Source organism: Hyla sarda, chromosome 3 (genome assembly GCF_029499605.1).
Source record: "Hyla sarda isolate aHylSar1 chromosome 3, aHylSar1.hap1, whole genome shotgun sequence".
Lineage (NCBI taxonomy): Eukaryota > Metazoa > Chordata > Amphibia > Anura > Hylidae > Hyla > Hyla sarda.
The window spans coordinates 397,452,229-397,469,742 of record NC_079191.1 but is presented as its reverse complement, the minus strand read 5'-3'; the positions used below and the strand labels follow the sequence as shown (position 1 = coordinate 397,469,742).

The 17,514-nt window shown below is 44.0% G+C and overlaps 1 protein-coding gene and 1 long non-coding RNA gene across 14 annotated transcripts in view; one reads left to right on the top strand and one right to left on the bottom strand.

The window, feature by feature from the left end:
• Positions 1–17,514, bottom strand: part of FSHR (follicle stimulating hormone receptor) — a 171,588-nt gene that overhangs the window by 3,325 nt on the left and 150,749 nt on the right. For all 13 annotated transcript variants that reach the window (XM_056568047.1, XM_056568045.1, XM_056568048.1 and 10 more), the window contains one exon: positions 11,970–12,158. In XM_056568047.1, the coding sequence (XP_056424022.1) occupies positions 11,970–12,158 (189 nt within the window). The remainder of the gene's footprint in view (positions 1–11,969; positions 12,159–17,514) is intronic.
• The window catches only part of LOC130362907 (uncharacterized), a 42,347-nt gene that overhangs the window by 23,289 nt on the left and 1,544 nt on the right, over positions 1–17,514 (top strand). The gene's annotated exons all lie outside the window — the stretch shown is intronic.

Genomic DNA, 17,514 nt, shown 5'->3' with positions numbered 1-17,514 from the left:
GTGAAAGTTCTCCCTTTAAAAAGATGAGAGAGGCCAGTAATTTTAATCATAGGTATACCTCAACTATGAGAGACATAATGAGAAAAAAATCCATAAAATCACATTGTTTGATTTTTTAAAAATTTATTTGCAAATTATGGTGGAAAATAAGTATTTGGTTACCTACAAACAAGCAAGATTTCTGCCTTTCACAGACCTGTAACTTCTTCTTTAAGAGTCTCCTCTGTCCTCCACTCGTTACCTGTATTAATGGCACCTGTTCGAACTTGTTATCAGTATAAAAGACACCTGTCCACAACCTCAAACGGTCACACTCCAAACTGTACTATGGCAAAGACAAAAGAGTTGTCGAAGGACACCAGAAACAAAATTGTAGACCTGCACCAGGATGGAAAGAATGAATCTGCAATAGATAAGCAGCTTGGTGTGAAGAAATCAACTGTGGGAGCAATTATTAGAAAATGGAAGAAATACAAGACCACTGATAATCTCCTTTGATCTGGGGCTCCATGCAAGATCTCAAAATGATAACAAGAACTGTGAGCAAAAATCCCAGAACTACACGGGTTGACCTAGTGAATGACCTACAGAGAGCTGGGACCGAAGTAACAAAGGCTACCATCAGCAACACACAGCGGTGTCCCCGTGCTTAAACCAGTACATGTCCAGGCCCATCTGAAGTTTTCTAGAGACTATTTGGATGATCCAGAAGAGTACAGTGACCCCCCGACCTACGATGGTCCCGCATGTCGATGTCAGCATCGACATACGATGCTTTTTTATGTCGGGGCCATCGCATTACGTGCCAAATGCTTAAGCTGCTGCCGGATAGCAGCTTGATGTTCCCCGTGTGGTGTGGTAAGTATTACTTACCCCTCCACGATGCTCCGGGGTGCCCTCCGGGTCCAGCGCTGGTCTTCCGGTGTCTTCTCGGCCCTCTCCGATGACGTCAATACGCTGCTGCGCACGTCATCCAATAGGAATGGCGTACGCAGCGGCGTAATGACGTCGCTACGCAGGCCCAGTAAGGCCTTGCGGAAGACAGAAGAGGACCGGAGAAGACAGAAGAGGATCGGAGAAGACAGCAGAGGACCGGAGAAGACAGCGGAGAGCCCAGCGGAGGCCGGGGTCACCATCGGGAGCGGCGGGGACACCATCTCGAGCGGCGGGGACAGGTGAGTACAGCTTCCTATACTTTACATTGCACAAATCCCTCAACATACGATGGATTCGACAAACAATGGCTCGTTTGGAACGAATTACCATCGTATGTTGAGGGACCACTGTATTGGGAGAATGTCATATGGTCAGATTAAACAAAAGTAGAACTTATTGGTAAAAACTCAACTCGTCGTGTTTGGAGAAGAATGAATGCTTAGTTGCATCCAAAGAACACCACACCTACTGAGAAGCATAGAGGTGGAAACATCATGCTTTGGGCCTGTTTTTCTGCCAAGGGTCCAGGACGACTGATCTGTATAAAGGAAAGAATGAATGGGGCCATGCATTGTGAGATTTTGAGTGAAAACCTCCTTCCATCAGCAATGGCATTGAAGATGAAATGTGGTTGGGTCTTTCAGCATGACAATGATCCCAAACACACCGCCCTGGCAATGAAGAAGTGGCTTCATAAGAAGCATTTCAAGGTCCTGGAGTGGCCTAGCCAGTCTCCAGATCTCAACTCCATAGAAAACCTTTGGAGGGTTTTAAATTGATAGTGGATCCTGCATGTCATCCAGTCAGAGGCTTTATGCGTAGAAGAGGTGAGTAGAGTGAACATGTTAGACAAAGTTAACATTGCCTTTGTGCTACATCACGTTAGGTTCAGCTGTTTTTTTTTTTTTTTTGCACCGAATGGTCCCAAAGATGAGTACAAACACAAAAAACCCCATCTTGTAACCCTTGGGACCTGACGGATTTCGCTGACTTGAATGGTGTCAGTTAGGGATCGGGTAATTTACCAGAGTTTGGCTGAGAAAAATATAGTGTACTAAACTGACGTCATTTCGACTAACTGTCCAACGGAGCTCTGTATAACGGAGCATGATGGCAATGTGTGCAAGCCCTTAGGGTCTCATCTGAAAATGAGGCCACCCACAGGATATCCACAGGATCGATAATTGTATAACTGTCTGGTGGGGGACCAACTACTGAGATGTCTACTGATCAAGAGAATGAGAGTGCCCAATGCCCTTGTTTGAATAGAGCAGCAGTTGAATACTCACATTCCTGCTTCAGTCAAACCATATTGGACTGGAAAAGATAGCCTATTTAATAAGGTAACAGTCAACACATTTCAAAGGGGGTGGGGTTTGGGGGGGGGGGGACTCTCCTCTTACTTTTGCCACCTAGAACAAACCCCTTTGTCTATCACTTGGGATTTTTTTTAATGTTTCTGAGACGTCCATTTTTGTGGCTGTTGGGAGTCCTGGTGGTTGAACCCCCACAATTAGACTTTTTTTTTTACATAGGCAATACATGTCCATGATGTATAAACATTTTTAATGGTATCAGTAGGTTCAACCTCAAAAATCAAGTAGGATGGAAAAAGGGTATAATTGTTCTTCAGAAAAAAATCCTTTTTTTTTTTTTACGAATGGAGAAATACGGTACTTGAAACATTGGACTGGTTAAGCTTCATGGTGGCCATACATGCACAGTTACATTTAGTTATCCTTAATAAGATGAGGGGTGTAGTTGTTAAAGGGATACTCCACCCTAAGACTTTTTATCCCCTATCCAAAGGATAGGGAAGAAGATGTCTGATTGTGGTAGTCCCGCCGCTCGGAACCCCCACAATCTCTCCTGCAGTACACCGTGTCATCTGCTGCATGGAGCGAACTTCGCTCCGTGCCTGATGACGGGGGAAACAAGGGCTGGGGTATCATGAAGCCATGGCCCCACCCCCTCAATACAAGTCTATGGGAGTGGGAGTAACAGCCGCCACACCTCCTCCCAAAGACTTGCATTAAGGGGGCATGGCCGGGCGTGATGACATGGCCTCAACCCCTCGTGACGTTCCGCCCGACCCCTGTATCGTCCATCATCAGGCACGGAGCGAAGTTTGCTCCGTGCAGCAGATGACACAAGGTGCAGCAGGAGAGATCGCGGGCGTTCCCAGTGGTGGGACCCCCACAATTAGACATCTTATCGCCTATCCCTTGGATAGGGGATAAGATGTTTAGGGGCAGAGTAGGCAGAGTACCCCATTATGATGCCGTTGCACCCAGTCCCTGGTTTCTGAGGTCCTCAGCCATATAAAAAGAATTAGAAATGTATTGCACATGTTAATGGGTATAAAAAACTATTATGCACTAACTTGACATATAATGACATACAGTATGTACAACCATCTACAAGCATTAAACTGGGGGAAGCACTGTAGCACATGGAATGTAAAAATAAGTAGCCCTGAAAGGGAGTCAGGGTAAATTTGAAACCCTGATAAAGTTCTAGACCCACAATTGCATTGCAATTTTAAAATGGCTTGCACAATAAAGAAAAGAACATACAAACAAGTGTGCATAAAAAGTATATTAAAAATTTAAACGTTAACGTTATAAAGTCTAATGTAGTCTGAAATGTTTACACCAAGACAGATATTAAAAGATACCTCTGATTTCCATAACTACCTGCAGTTTTACAGCTTACAAGGTCCTGGGTGATTTCTAGTATTCCTATACATTGCAGTATATTTCCCTTTCCTGGATGTATTTGTTGATAGTAAACGTTGCCAGTACACGCTGTGAAATCTACATAATTATCCATTATTGTTGCATATTTAAGTCCCGCAAATGAAATCCCCTCATTATCCTGCAAAAGTCTGTGTAGAATTGACACGTAGGACTATGTTTAATGTTCAGTGCTTCCAGCAGGTTTACATGGTTACATCAAACGACAGGACGCATACTATCTATGATTATATTAGAGCTGCTGGCACTATGTCTAAAGAGATTCTACTAGACACTACATGACCTGGAACAGCGGGATCTTGGAAAAGTCATTGTAGCCAGCAGTACAGACAGTCTACATAGAGAAAACATCGCTACAGTCTTTTCCATTCATCTTTCAGATAAAGAGACTGTTCAGTTTATAAGATATTACTATTATGCAGATTCTCATGTCATGTAGCAGTAAGGGAAGTAATGAAAATTCATCCCATTGTTATTGGTTGACAAATATGTCATTATAAGGCTGGATTTGCTGCTTCAGCATTTTACACTTTGCAGTTTATTGTAGCATAATTTTACTCGGTAATTGGAAAATCACATGATATCTCTCTCTATTCCTTCTTGGAAATGGATGAATTAATTAACAGCCGATTGCTACTTTTTCTTACATAGGCACTGTCATTTCAACAAACTTTACATAGATCAATAGTCCAATTTAATATAAGGAACTTTTCAATATATCTTATTAGACAAAAATGTTTCTTATTCCTGTTATCAAACTTTTGCTGAAATCTCTTTCCCGGAAACTCAGCTTTATCCTGTGTCTTCAAGACGAGCAATACAAGTCTATGGAAGGGGGAGGAGGGAGCTCTTCCCACCAGCTCTAGGAGAACTGCAAATTATAGATGAAGCCTGCAGAGCAGAAATCTGCTGAAAAATTCCACATACAAGTTATAATGTAGCCAGATATAGTGCTGATCCCCATGTGCACACACAGGGGCAGCTAAACCTCAAAAGTCACTTGAAATGACAGGTACGCATTAACCCCTTAATGCCACAGCCCATTTTGGCCTTAAGGACACAGACAATTTTATTTTTGCATTTTCATTTTTTCCTTCTCGCCTTCTAAAAATCATATATCTTTTATATTTTCCTCCACAGACCCATATGAGGGCTTGTATTTTTGCAAGACCAGTTGTCCTTTGTAATGACAATACTCATTTTACCATAAAATGTATGGCACAACCAAAAACTATTATGTGTGTGGGAAAATTTAAAAGAAAACTGCAATTTTGTAAAATTTGGAAGGTTTCATTTTCACGCTGTACACTTTACAGTAAAAATGATTTTCTTTATTCTGTGGGTCAATACGATTAAAATGATACCCATGACTACATACTTTTATATTATTATACCGCTTAAAAAGAATCTCAAACTTTTTAACTAAATTAGTAGGATTAAAATCCCACCATTTTTCCATATATGGGGCAGTCTGAGGGCTAATTTTTTGCAACGTCGTGATCTGTACTTTTTATGTTTACGTCGTTCACCTTACGGAATCATTAACATTATATTTTGATAGTTCAGACATTTACGCATACTGTGATACCAAATATGTTTATTACATTTTTTTAATGATTTTTGGGAGTAAAATGGGAAAAAGGGAGAATTTAGTTTTTATTGGGGAGGGGATTTTATCAAATTTTTTAACTTTTTTTTTAAACTTTTCTTTTTAACTTTTTAAAATACTTTTTATGTCCCTATAAGGGACTATTTATTGCAATCATTTGATTGCTATTATTGTTCAGTGCTATGCAGATGCATAGCACTGATGTCAGGATTCGGCAGGCTGGTGGTGGATCCTCTGTGTCAGTGAGGGATTGGCGTGGACCATACCGGAGGACCGGTTCTAAGTTGCTACTGGTTTTCACCAGAGCCCGCCACAAAGTGGGATAGTCTTGCTGCGGCGGTAGCAACCAGGTCGTGTCCACTGGTAGCGGCTCAACCTCACTGACTGCTGAGAGTGGCGTGGTACAGGAGGACTAGACAGAGGCGAGGTCATACGTAGCAGAAGGTCAGGGCAGGCGGCAAAGGTTCGTAGTCAAGGACAATGGCAGAAGGTCTGGAAACACTGGTAATGGACACACACAAAAACGCTTTCACAAGGCACAAGGCAACAAGATCCGGCAAGGACAGGAAGGGGAAGTGGGTTTTTATACACAAAGAGCAGGAAAGCTAATTAACACTGATTGGACCAGGCACCAATTAGTGGTGCACTGGCTACGCAGATCGCATCCCCGCTGGTGACACTAGTGCAGCGCTCCCGGTCAGCGGGTCCGACCGGGGCGCTGCACAGAGTCGAATGCCGCGAGCGCTCCGGGGAGGAGCAGGGACCCGGAGCGCTCGGCGTAACAGTACCCCCCCCCCCTTAGGTCTCCCCCTCTTTTTATCTGCAAGTCTTTTCATATGAGACGAGGCCAGTAGGAGCGACTCTTGAGTCTCCTTCCAGATAAAGGAGAAGTCCCGGGTTACTTCATCAACGGCAGGAACTCCAGAAGAAGTGGGAATGGGGAGGGGGGCAGAGGGTGAATCCTGCCACGGGGCGGAGTGATACCAGGAAGGAGACTATGAGGAGGTAAGATCTCTGCTTGTTTTCTGCAGGAAACATCAGAAAAGTCCTGGTAAGCCTTGGGAGGGCCCGGTAAAGGTGGAACATCAGGGTTATGACAAGTGGGAGCAGATGTGAGGCTTCGTTTGTGGCAAGAAGGACCCCAACTTTTGATCTCCCCGGTGGTCGAGTCGAGGGTAGGAGCATGACGTTGGAGCCATGGCAGGCCGAGAAGAACTTCAGAGGTGCAGTTAGGCAGAACGAAAAATTTAATTTTTTCATGGTGAAGTCCAATGCTCATGGGCAGGGGTTCAGTGCGGTAGCGCACAGTGCAGTCCAATTTTTCTCCGTTAACAGAAGAGATAAAGAGCGGTTTGACGAGACGGGCTACTGGGATACTGAACCTATTGACGAAAGAGGCCAAAATAAAGTTTCCTGCAGAACCTGAGTCCAAGAAGACCACTGCTGAGAAGGAGGAGTTGGCGGAAGGAGAAATCCGCACAGGTACAGTCAGAGGTGGAGAGGCAGAATTTACACAAAGTGACGCCACTCCCACGTGAACAGGGTGCGTGTGTTTCCCAGATGCGGAGGACGAATAGGGCAGTCCACTAGGAAATGTTCGGTACTAGCACAGTACAGGCATAAATTTTCATTTCTGCGACGAGACCTCTCTTCTTGGGTCAGGCGAGACCGATCCACCTGCATAGCCTCCTCGGCGGGAGGCACAGGAGTAGATTGCAGAGGATTCTGAAAGAGAGGTACCCAGTGATTAAGGTCCTTTTCTTGGCGGAGCTCCTGGCATCTTTCAGAAAAACGCATATCAATGTGGGTGGCCAAATGGATAAGCTCAGACAGGGTGGCAGGAATTTCTCGTGCGACCAGCACATCTTTGATGTGACTGGATAAGCCTTTCTTGAAGGTCGCGCAGAGGGCCTCATTATTCCAGGATAGCTCAGAGGCGAGGGTGCGGAACTGGATAGCGTACTCGCCCACAGAAGAGTTCCCTTGGACGAGATTCAGAAGAGCTTTCTCGGCTGAGGAAGCCCAGGCCGGCTCCTTAAAGACACTACGTACTTTGGAGAAGAAGATCTGGACGGAAGCAGTGGCAGGATCGTTGCGGTCCCAAAGCGGTTTGGCCCAGGACAAGGCCTTTCCAGACAAAAGACTCACCACGAAAGCCACCTTAGACTGTTCTGTGGGGAACTGATCCGACATCATCTCGAGGTGCAGGGAACATTGGGACAGAAACCCATGGCACATGTTAGAGTCCCCATCAGACTTATCAGGTAGAGAGAGGCGGAGTCTGGGGGTGGCAACTTGCTGCGGAGGAGAAGCTGAAGCTGGCGGAGGAGATGGTTGCTGCTGTAGAGGCAGAAGCTGCTGTAGCATGGCAGTCAGTTGAGTCAGCTGTTGTCCTTGTTGCGCGATCTGTTGGGATTGCTGGGCGACCACGGTGGCGAGGTCAGCGAGACTAGGCAGTGGCACCTCAGCGGGATCCATGGCCGGATCTACTATCAGGATTCGGCATGCTGGTGGTGGATCCCCTTTGTCAGTGAGGGATTGGTGTGGACCGTACCGGAGGACCGGTTCTAAGTTGCTACTGGTTTTCACCAGAGCCCACCGCAAAGTGGGATGGTCTTGCTGCGGCGGTAGCAACCAGGTTGTGTCCACCGGTAGTGGCTCAACCTCACTGACTGCTGAGAGTGGCGTGGTACAGGAGGACTAGACAGAGGCGAGGTCAGACGTAGCAGAAGGTCAGGGCAGGCGGCAAAGGTTCGTAGTCAAGGGCAACGGCAGAAGGTCTGGAAACACTGGTAATGGACACACACAAAAACACTTTCACTAGGCACAAGTCAACAAGATCCGGCAAGGACAGGAAGGGGAAGTGGGTTTTTATGCACAAGGAGCAGGGAAGCTAATTAACACTGATTGGACCAGGCACCAATTAGTAGTGCACTGGCTACGCAGATCGCATCCCCGCTGGTATGCGCGCGCCCTATAGAGCGGGGCCGCGCGCGCGTTCCCCGGGACGTGATAGCCAGGGAACGGGACAGGTGAGTAGATTGGGCTGCGACCCGCGGTTGGGCGTGTCCCGCTACGCGGATCGCACTAGTGCAGCGCTCCCGGTCAGCGGGTCCGACCGGGGCGCTGCACAGAGACGAACGCCGTGAGCGCTCCGGGGAGGAGCAGGGACCCGGAGCGCTCGGCGTAACAACTGATCAGTGTTATCGGCGATCTTCAGCGCCGCAGGCGATCCGATCATCTAATATAACGCCCGGGTTGCCGCAGATGCTGTGATCTATATTGATCACGGCATCTGAAGGGTAAATGGCGCACATCAGCCTGATTGGTGATGTCCGCCATTACCAGCAGGTTCCCTGGCTGCTGATAGCAGCCGGGACCTGCCGCACATGATGTGAGCACCGATCCGGTGCTCGCATCATGTACAGGATGTAAATGTACGTCCTGGTGTGTTAACTTCTTAAGGACTCAAGGTTTTTCCATTTTTGCACTTTTGTTTTTTCCTCCTCACCTTTTAAAAATCCTAACGCTTTCAGTTTTCCACCTACAGACCCATATGAGGGCTTGTTTTATGGGCCATCAATTTTACTTTGTAATTACATCAGTCATTTTAGTAAAACATCTACAACAAAACAAAACAAAAACATTTTGTGGGACAAAATTGAAAAAAAAAACTGCCATCTTGCAACTTTTGGGGGCTTCTTTATCTACGCAGTGCATTTTTCAGTAAAAATGACACCTTTTGTTTATTTTGTAGGTCCATAAGATCAAAATGATACCAAACTTATATAGGTTTGATTTGGCTTTACTACTGTTATAAAATTATAACTTTTATAATTCACGAAAATTTGTACGTTTAGAAATGTCCTATTCTGACCCCCATAACTTTTTTATGTTTCTGTATACGATGTTGTATGAAGGCTTATTTTTTGAACCGTGAGCTGAAGTTTATATCGGTACCCTTTTGTTTTGACTGGACTTTTTGTTTTTTCATTTTAGATGCTGCAATGAACTTTGATCACCGCATCTAAGGGGTAAATACCGGACATCACCGCGATCGGTGATGACCAGTATTAGCCACGGGTCCCGGCCGTTGATAGCCGTCGAGACCGACCCGCTATGACGCGGGGTCCGCTTGTGACCCCGCATCATAGCAGGGGAGCGGGAGCAGGCCATACAGGTATGCCCTGCGTCCTAACAAGTTAAGTACCACCGCATCAGGACATACATTAACGTCCTGTGTCATTAAGGGGTTAATGCCAACAGCAGGGAAACTGACAGCAGGATCCCTGGCATTAACCTGAAAATATAGAGGGAGCTAGTGCGGGTGGCTCTGTTTCTAATGCTTCATACCGGGCGAAAATAATTTCTGTCCAACTGCGCTGGAAGCAGCAGCTGCTGTATGTGCTATGCTTTCTCCAGCTCACTCCAGCTGAAACTCCGCCCCCTTGTACAAATATCTTCGCCCTTTCACAGACATGATGAGAAAAATATTTCTGAAGGGGCAGAATTATCAATAGATAGGGCAGAGTTATTGCAACAAAGTGAATATCTCTGGAACAAATGCCAGATTTTTACCCAGTAAGAAGCCTTAGAAACAGGGTCACTTGCACTATCTACCTGTATATTCAGATTATTTTGAGTGGCCGTAAGCTGGGTGGACGCTCTGCACTACATCTTACAACCATTAACTGAGCAGTAAGGCATACAGTGCATGTCTTCTCACTCAGTGTACTGAAGTAGGGACTCCTGTCTTTTTCACAGAAGTCCCTGCTGGCGTATGAATTCAAATCCGCTGCAGAATTTGAAAAAAATCCATTGGCCAATTAAAGTGAATTCTCCTGAAATGAGGTGTGCTCATCTTTATTAAGAAATCAAAATGTTTTTAATCTGATGTTTTCTAAATCAGAGAAAGAAACTAATTGACTGCAATCTCTCCAGTGTGATGTTTTTTTTTTTTTTATATCTGTTTACTTGACTACTGTACATGTGAATTACATTTAACTATAGGGTTAGCTGTAGGGTTTTTAAAAACTTACATTGTTTTGTTAGATTAAGCCTTCAAAGTGGATACAACAGATTTTATTGCTCTTTATTGTTATTGAGCCCCTGAAAGTTCTCTCTATGGTGCGTAACTATTAATCATTATCTATATTTCAGGGGACACAATCAGATCTGGGCTGTTTGCCATTAATACAGATTTATCAAAACCTGTTCAGAGGAAAAGTTGCTGAGTTGCTCCTAGCAACCAATCAGATCGCTTCTTTCATTTTTCAGAGGCCTTTTCAGAAATTAAAGATGCGATCTGATTGGTTGTTATGGGCAACTCAGTAACTTTTCCTCTGGACAGGTTTTGATAAATCTCTCCCACAGTGTTTCCATACCCTTACTTCCCTGGCCAATTACATCACAGCACATACTCCTCTCTGCTATGCCATGACAGAGTGCTGCTCAATGTTCACTGAACAAGCTGGCATTGTGCTGGGCTAATTATTTACTACTATTGATTGCACATTTTTTGTGAGCAGAAATTAAAGAAACAACAATGAGGGTCTATAGGCTACACTAAGAACTGAACTGCTGCTCATGGTGGGAATCTAAAGGGAAGGATAGAGCAGGCTACAACACTGTGGACAAACAGCAGTAGATACACTGGCATTTGTACAAGGGACAGCTGTTCTGAGCTTTATGGGTAATGAAAGATGAGAGGGAATCCTTTATTTATCTTTAAAGCACAATGTTGACCATCGTCAGCACATATTTAAGCTGCACATATTTAAGCTTCACCTTAACGTCCTGTGATCTATCCTGATCTAGCTGTTATAAGAGACAGAATTTCCCTAACAACAGGCACTGGACAGCAGACTGCAGTAGAGAGAGATAACTAGCTGCCAAGATTTTAGACCTGGTTTTCTTGGGTAAGGAGTCATTATTGGTAAAAGTAGTGATGAACAAATTTGTAAGTATTGTCTCTCTATCTTATTTTCAAATAGAATCTCAAGGTCCGTATGGGGTTCATAAAGCTTATCTAATAATACCATGGCTTACATGTTTAGTAACTCAATATCTATTTTTTATGGTATCCTAATTTAGCACCTATTTAGCCAAATAAATAAAATGTGGCGAAAGATAAAATATCATTGATTCTATAACGCATCCTACAATTTTTCAATGAAAGACAGTTGGCAAAATCTACAATCTATAACACACACAGTAGTTTGTCTTTGTAATGTGATTGTAGTATGAGTGGCAGCTTCTGCACGTTCTATCTATTTCATGTGGAGCCAAGGCACTGAAAAATGACATGAAAGTTCCAATGACATAACTCACAGGACCCCAGGTGAACGCAGTTCCTATTTCACACATAATTTATTTTAATTGCCTTCTCCGGGGCCCATTCCTTCACAATCAATACTTTACTGGAATCCTGTATGTCACATTATTAGGTTAATAATGTAGGAGACATATATTATAATTTCCATGCCTGAGAACAAGTAGTTCTAATTTTCTCCAGTACATATTTCAGTGGGTTACAGGAGGTTAGTGCTTACGCTGCCATAGTACTTTGTGCTTTAATGAACACTGTAAAACCAACAGCCTCAATGGGTTCTTGGTCAGTGCTACAAAATATCACTTTCAAGGGTTATCAAAGCTAAAAAGAAACATACCTTTTCTGTTTTTTCCAATTTTCAAAAGCACAGCAGTGGCTTGGGTAAGTCAGATTGGCTTCCATCAGATCTGAAAACTTGTCCAAAGGAGGAAGCTTTTTTAAGTTATAAGCATGATTTGCTATTAATTTCTTGATTGTGTCCAAACCGTGATGAGGTAAAGAGCTGATCTGAGTTTTTGAGATATCCCTTTAAAGAGAAAAGGAAATATATCAATGACCTTCATTTTTTTGGGAACCTACTCATTAAAGGGGTACTCCACTGGCCAGTTTTCGGAACATTTAGTTCTGAATGCTGTGTGCGTGCGGTGGGGGTCAGCAACACCCCTCATGATGTCAAACTACGCCCCCTCAATGCAAGTCTATGGGAGGGGGTGTGGCGGCCGTCAACCCCCTCCCATAGACTTGCATTGAGGGGGCATAGTGTGACATCACGAGGGGGTGTGGCAAACCAGTTCAGAACTAAATGTTCTGAATGCTGGCCAGTGGAGTACACCTTTAAAGGGTTACTCTGCTCCCCAGCATCCAGAACATTGAGTTCCTAACGCTGTGTGCAGGCTTCCGTGTTCATGCCCACCCCCTCGTGACATCACGGCCTGCCCCCTCAATGAAAGTCTATGGGAAGGGGGCATAACGGCCATCATGCCCCCTCCCATAGACTTGCATTGTGGGGGGTGGGATGTGATGTCACATGACAGAGCGTGATGTCATGAGGGCGCGGGTGTGAACATGGAGCCCGGACACAGCGTTTGGAACTCAATGTTCTGGACGCTGGGTAGCGGAGTAACCCGTTAAGATTTTGTTCACATCTTGGTTTTCTATTATGAAGACTTGCAATGGGGTTGATCAGATTTTGAATTGATGTCTGTAATTTTTCTGGGAAAAACAGTGATGCATGTGGTTCTTTTCTTCTTGTCAAATTAGACAAAATCTATGACAAAGATTCTAAACAGGATCCTCTGACAAAGATCTGAACAGATTCTTAGGTCTATCTATTCATACTATGTTGTTTTTTTAGTCTAGCTTTCAATGTATGAAATTCTCACTCTCATCCACAATGCTCTCCCCAGTGTTGCACCTCCCTACATCTCCTCTTTCATCTCTGTCTACCATCCTACTTGTGCTCTCCGCTCTGCTAATGATCTAACACTAACATCTTCTATAACCCAAACCTCTCACTCTCATCTCCAAGACTTTGCTCATGCTGCACCGGTTCTCTGGACTGCGATTCCCTCAAACCCTTATCCTTATACCCAGCATCCACAATTCTAAATGTGCCCTAAAGATACATTTCTTCTTGCAGGCCTATAACATTCTTTAATTGGTCTCCACTACTGTCACATTACCCTTTTTGAGACCTACTGGACTTGGAGACATCCACAGTGCCATATTCACAGTCTCCCCCTATGCTTTCTGCACTTTAGACATTCAGAGATTAGCTAAAAACTGGTTCACCCTGCTTTATGTTACCTCCCCTATTTATAAAGCATGGCTGGACCATTGTATAAAAAAAAAAAAAAAAAAAGGACTTTTTACCTTTTGTCTCAACCCCATTACTCATAAACTCTAAGCTCTTGCGAGCAGGACCTTCATCCCTACTGTTTGAATATTTAGTGTGTAATATTGTAATGTCTAATTTTTGTCACTATTTTTACCCCCAAAACTGTAAAATGCTGCGAAATCTGTTGGCACTATATAAATAAATATTATTATTTTTATTATTAATAATAATGCAAGGTAATGTTATGAGATACCGTATTTATCGGCGTATAACATGCATTTTTAAGGCTAAAATGTTTAGCCTAAAGTTTATCAGCGTGTTATACGCCGATAAGCCGCTGCAGTTGAATGATTTAAAGCGGGCGCTTTAAATCAATGAACTGCAGCGGCTTTTGCAGGTCCAAAGACCTGCCGGCTTCTCTGCCCCTGCTTTTCCTGGGGTCCAGAGACTGCTGGCGCCGCTGCCCCGTTGCCTTCCCCATCCCCGGTTGTATAATTACCTGTTGCCGGGTCGGGTTTGCGCTGCTTCTCGCCTCCCGTGTGGCGTCCCCTGCGTCGTTGCTATGCGCTGCGCGGCGCGCCGGAATGACGAGTGATGTCATGTTGAAGACGTCACTCGTCATTGCGTCTCGCAGCGCATAGCAACGACGCAGGGGACGCATAATTATACAACCGGGGATGGGGGAGGCAACGGGGCAGTGGCACCGGCAATGGGTGCTGCTGCCCCTTCTCTCCCCCTAGCTATCGGCGCCGCTGCCCCATCGCTGATAGCCAGGGGGAGAGAAGGGGCAGCGGCGACGATAGCCAGGGGGAGAGAAGCGGTGGCAGCAGGGCTCTAGACCCCAGGAAAGGCAGGGGGAGAGAAGCGGGCAGCGACGGCCTCTCTCCCCCTGCCTTTCCTGGGGGCTTCTGCGGGGTCAGAGACAGTGTATCGGGGTATACACATGCACACACACGCACCCTCATTTTACCAAGGATATTTGGGTAAAAAACTTTTTTTACCCAAAAATCCTTGGTAAAATGAGGGTGCATGTAATAGGCCGGTGCGTGGTATACCCCGATAAATACGGTCATTTTAAACTCTGTTTTCCAGCACAGAACTTCAAATCCCCCCATAAAGCTACAGGCCCTGATATAATAAGAGTGGAGTGGAGTTTTCTTTGTGGTTTTTAATTTCATACAAGTATTTTTCCACAGTATTTATTAAGGTTTCCCTACATTTTGCACTTTTCCCTATGTTTTGGTTCTTTTTTACACAATCTCTGATCTGTGTGGTTTTCCTCAGCTCAAATCCACCACATTTTCGGCAACCACACCCCCTTTCCTTGACTACCATGCCCCCTTTTCAGAGAGTTGGTCGGGTTTTTTTCAATTCTGGCGCAAATACCGGCGCAGACAGAATTTCTAGCACAATGCACTAGAATCTGGTGTACAACCGACAAAGCAGGTTGGGTTTACAATAGTAAATCAGGGCCACAGTGTTAATTTTTAAGATTTAAATTTTCATACAGCTTTAGGCCCCTTTAGCTTAGAAGCTTACTGTATAGAAGGCTAAAGTGTACTTTCACAACACCCTCAGGAATGGCCCAAAATCCAATCCGTTAGGAGGCACATTTGGCATACACATGCTGGTTGTTAAAAGAAGAAATACAATGAAATACTAAAAGATCCTCTATCATTTAATACATTGATCACTGTAGACTGCTAAGGTCAGTGATTGGCCGTAGAAGTCATGTGAGTAGTCAGGAAGTAGTCAGGGACATCATAGCTGCAGCACAGTTAACAAGAGACCATTACTATAATGAACAGATGGGAAAAAAACAAAGAAAACATGTGGTATCTTCCAAAAAGATAAGCTCTTATCTCCAGACTCAGCCATCATTTGAATGTTTTTTATTTATTTAATTTTTCATTTCACCCTCTCCTTTGCCCAGCTTATAGTGCATTTAGTTTTGGCACCCAAGATGCTAAAAGATGGCAACATGGCGGTCACCACTATACAGTCATAGCTGTAAATGTTGGCACCCCTGATGTTTTTCAAGAAAATAAAGTTTTTCTCACAGAAAAGGATTGCAGTAACACATGTTTTGCAATACACATGTTTATTCCCTTTGTGTGTATTGGAACTAAACCAAAAAAGGGAGAGAAAAAAATCTAATTGGACATAATGTCACACCAAACTCCAAAAAAGGGCTGGACAAAATTATTAGCACCCTTAACTTAATGTTTGGTTGCACACCCTGTGGAAAAAAAAACTGAAATCAGTCACTTCCTATAACCGTCGCCGGAATGTTGGACCACTCTTCCTTTGCAAACTGGTCCAGGTCTCTCTTATTGGAAGGGTGCCTTTTCCCAACAGAAATTTTAAGATCTCCACAGATGTTCAATGGGATTTAGATCTGGACTCATTGCTGGCCACTTTAGAACTCTCCAGCAATTTGTTGCCATCCCTTTCTGGGGGCTTTTTGACGTATGTTTGGGGTCATTGTCCTGCTGGAAGACCTAAGATCTCGGATGCAAACCCAGCTTTGTAACACTGGGCTGTACAGTGTGGCCCAAAATCCGTCAGTAATCCTCAGATTTCATGATGCCTTGCACACATTCAAGGCACCCAGTGCCAGAGGCAGCAAAACAACCCCAAAACATTATTGAACCTCCACCATATTTCATATTAACTGTGTTCTTTTCTTTGTAGGTCCCATTCTGTTTTCAGTACACAGTAGAATGATGTGCTTTTACCAAAAAGCTCTATTTTGGTCTCATCTGTCTACAAGACGTTTTCCCAGAAGGATTTTGGCTTCCTCAAGTTCATTTTGGCAAATGTAGTCTTTCTTTTTTTATGTCTCTGTGTCAGCAGTAGGGTCCTCCTGGGTCTCCTGCCATAGTGTTTCATTGATGCTCCCTGAGCCTGCAGGACAGCTTGAATATCTTTGGAACTTGTGTGGGGCTGCTTATCCACCATCCGGACTATTCTGCGTTGACACCTTTCAGCAATTTTTCTATTCGGTCCATGCCCAGGGAGATTAGCTACAGTGCAATGGCTTGCAAACTTCTTGATAATGTTGCACACTGTGGATAAAGGCAAATCTAGATCTCTGGAGATGGACTTGAGATTGCTGATATTTTTCCACAATTTTGGTTCTCAAGTCCTCAGACAGGTCTCTTCTCCTCTTTCTGTTGTTCATGCTGGTGTGGCACACACAGACATACAATGCAAAGACTAAGTGAACTTCTCTCCTATTTATCTGCTTTCAGGTGTGATTTGTATATTGCCCATACCTGTTACTTGCCCCAGAGTTTAAAGGAGCATAACATGCTTGAAACAATCTTATTTATTCACAATTTTGAAAGGGTGCCAATAATTTTGTCCAGACCATTTTTGGGGTTTGATGTGACATTATGTCCAGTTTGCTTTTTTCCTCCCTTTTTTTGTTTAGTTCTAATACACACAATGGGAATAAACATGTGTATAGCAAAACATGTGTTACTGCAATCCTTTTTTGTGAGAAATACTTAATTTTCTTAAAAAATTTCAGGGGTGCCAACATTTACCGCCATGGCTGTATATTTCACTACAGGGAGGGCGCTAAGGTTCATACCCCATTAAGAATAGAACAGTAGTTACCACCCCCTTGACTGTCTATGGACACTGTTGCAGTCTAAGGACAGTAAAGGGGGTAGTCACTACTGTTCCCCCATTAAGAATTTGTGACCACTTTCCATGCTCTAATTAGCATTTCTGACCACAAACTGATGAAAACAACTGTTAGGAAATGGGAAAGGGGGCTAGAAAAATATTAAGTAAACAAATAAGTAAATAAATAAATATAAGCACCTTAACCATTTGCTTTTGTTTAATATGCAACACACCCTCCTCATCCTCAGTAATGAAACACAAGGTAATAAGCTATACACATGTATAATGCAAACATAAGGTACAGCGGTGTACAAAGGCCATCATTCTGAACATCAGAGCCTACTCCCATGGGTACTACTAAGTTCTCGATTGCACACACACTAGGGGCAATTCCTTAGTATGGTTTGTG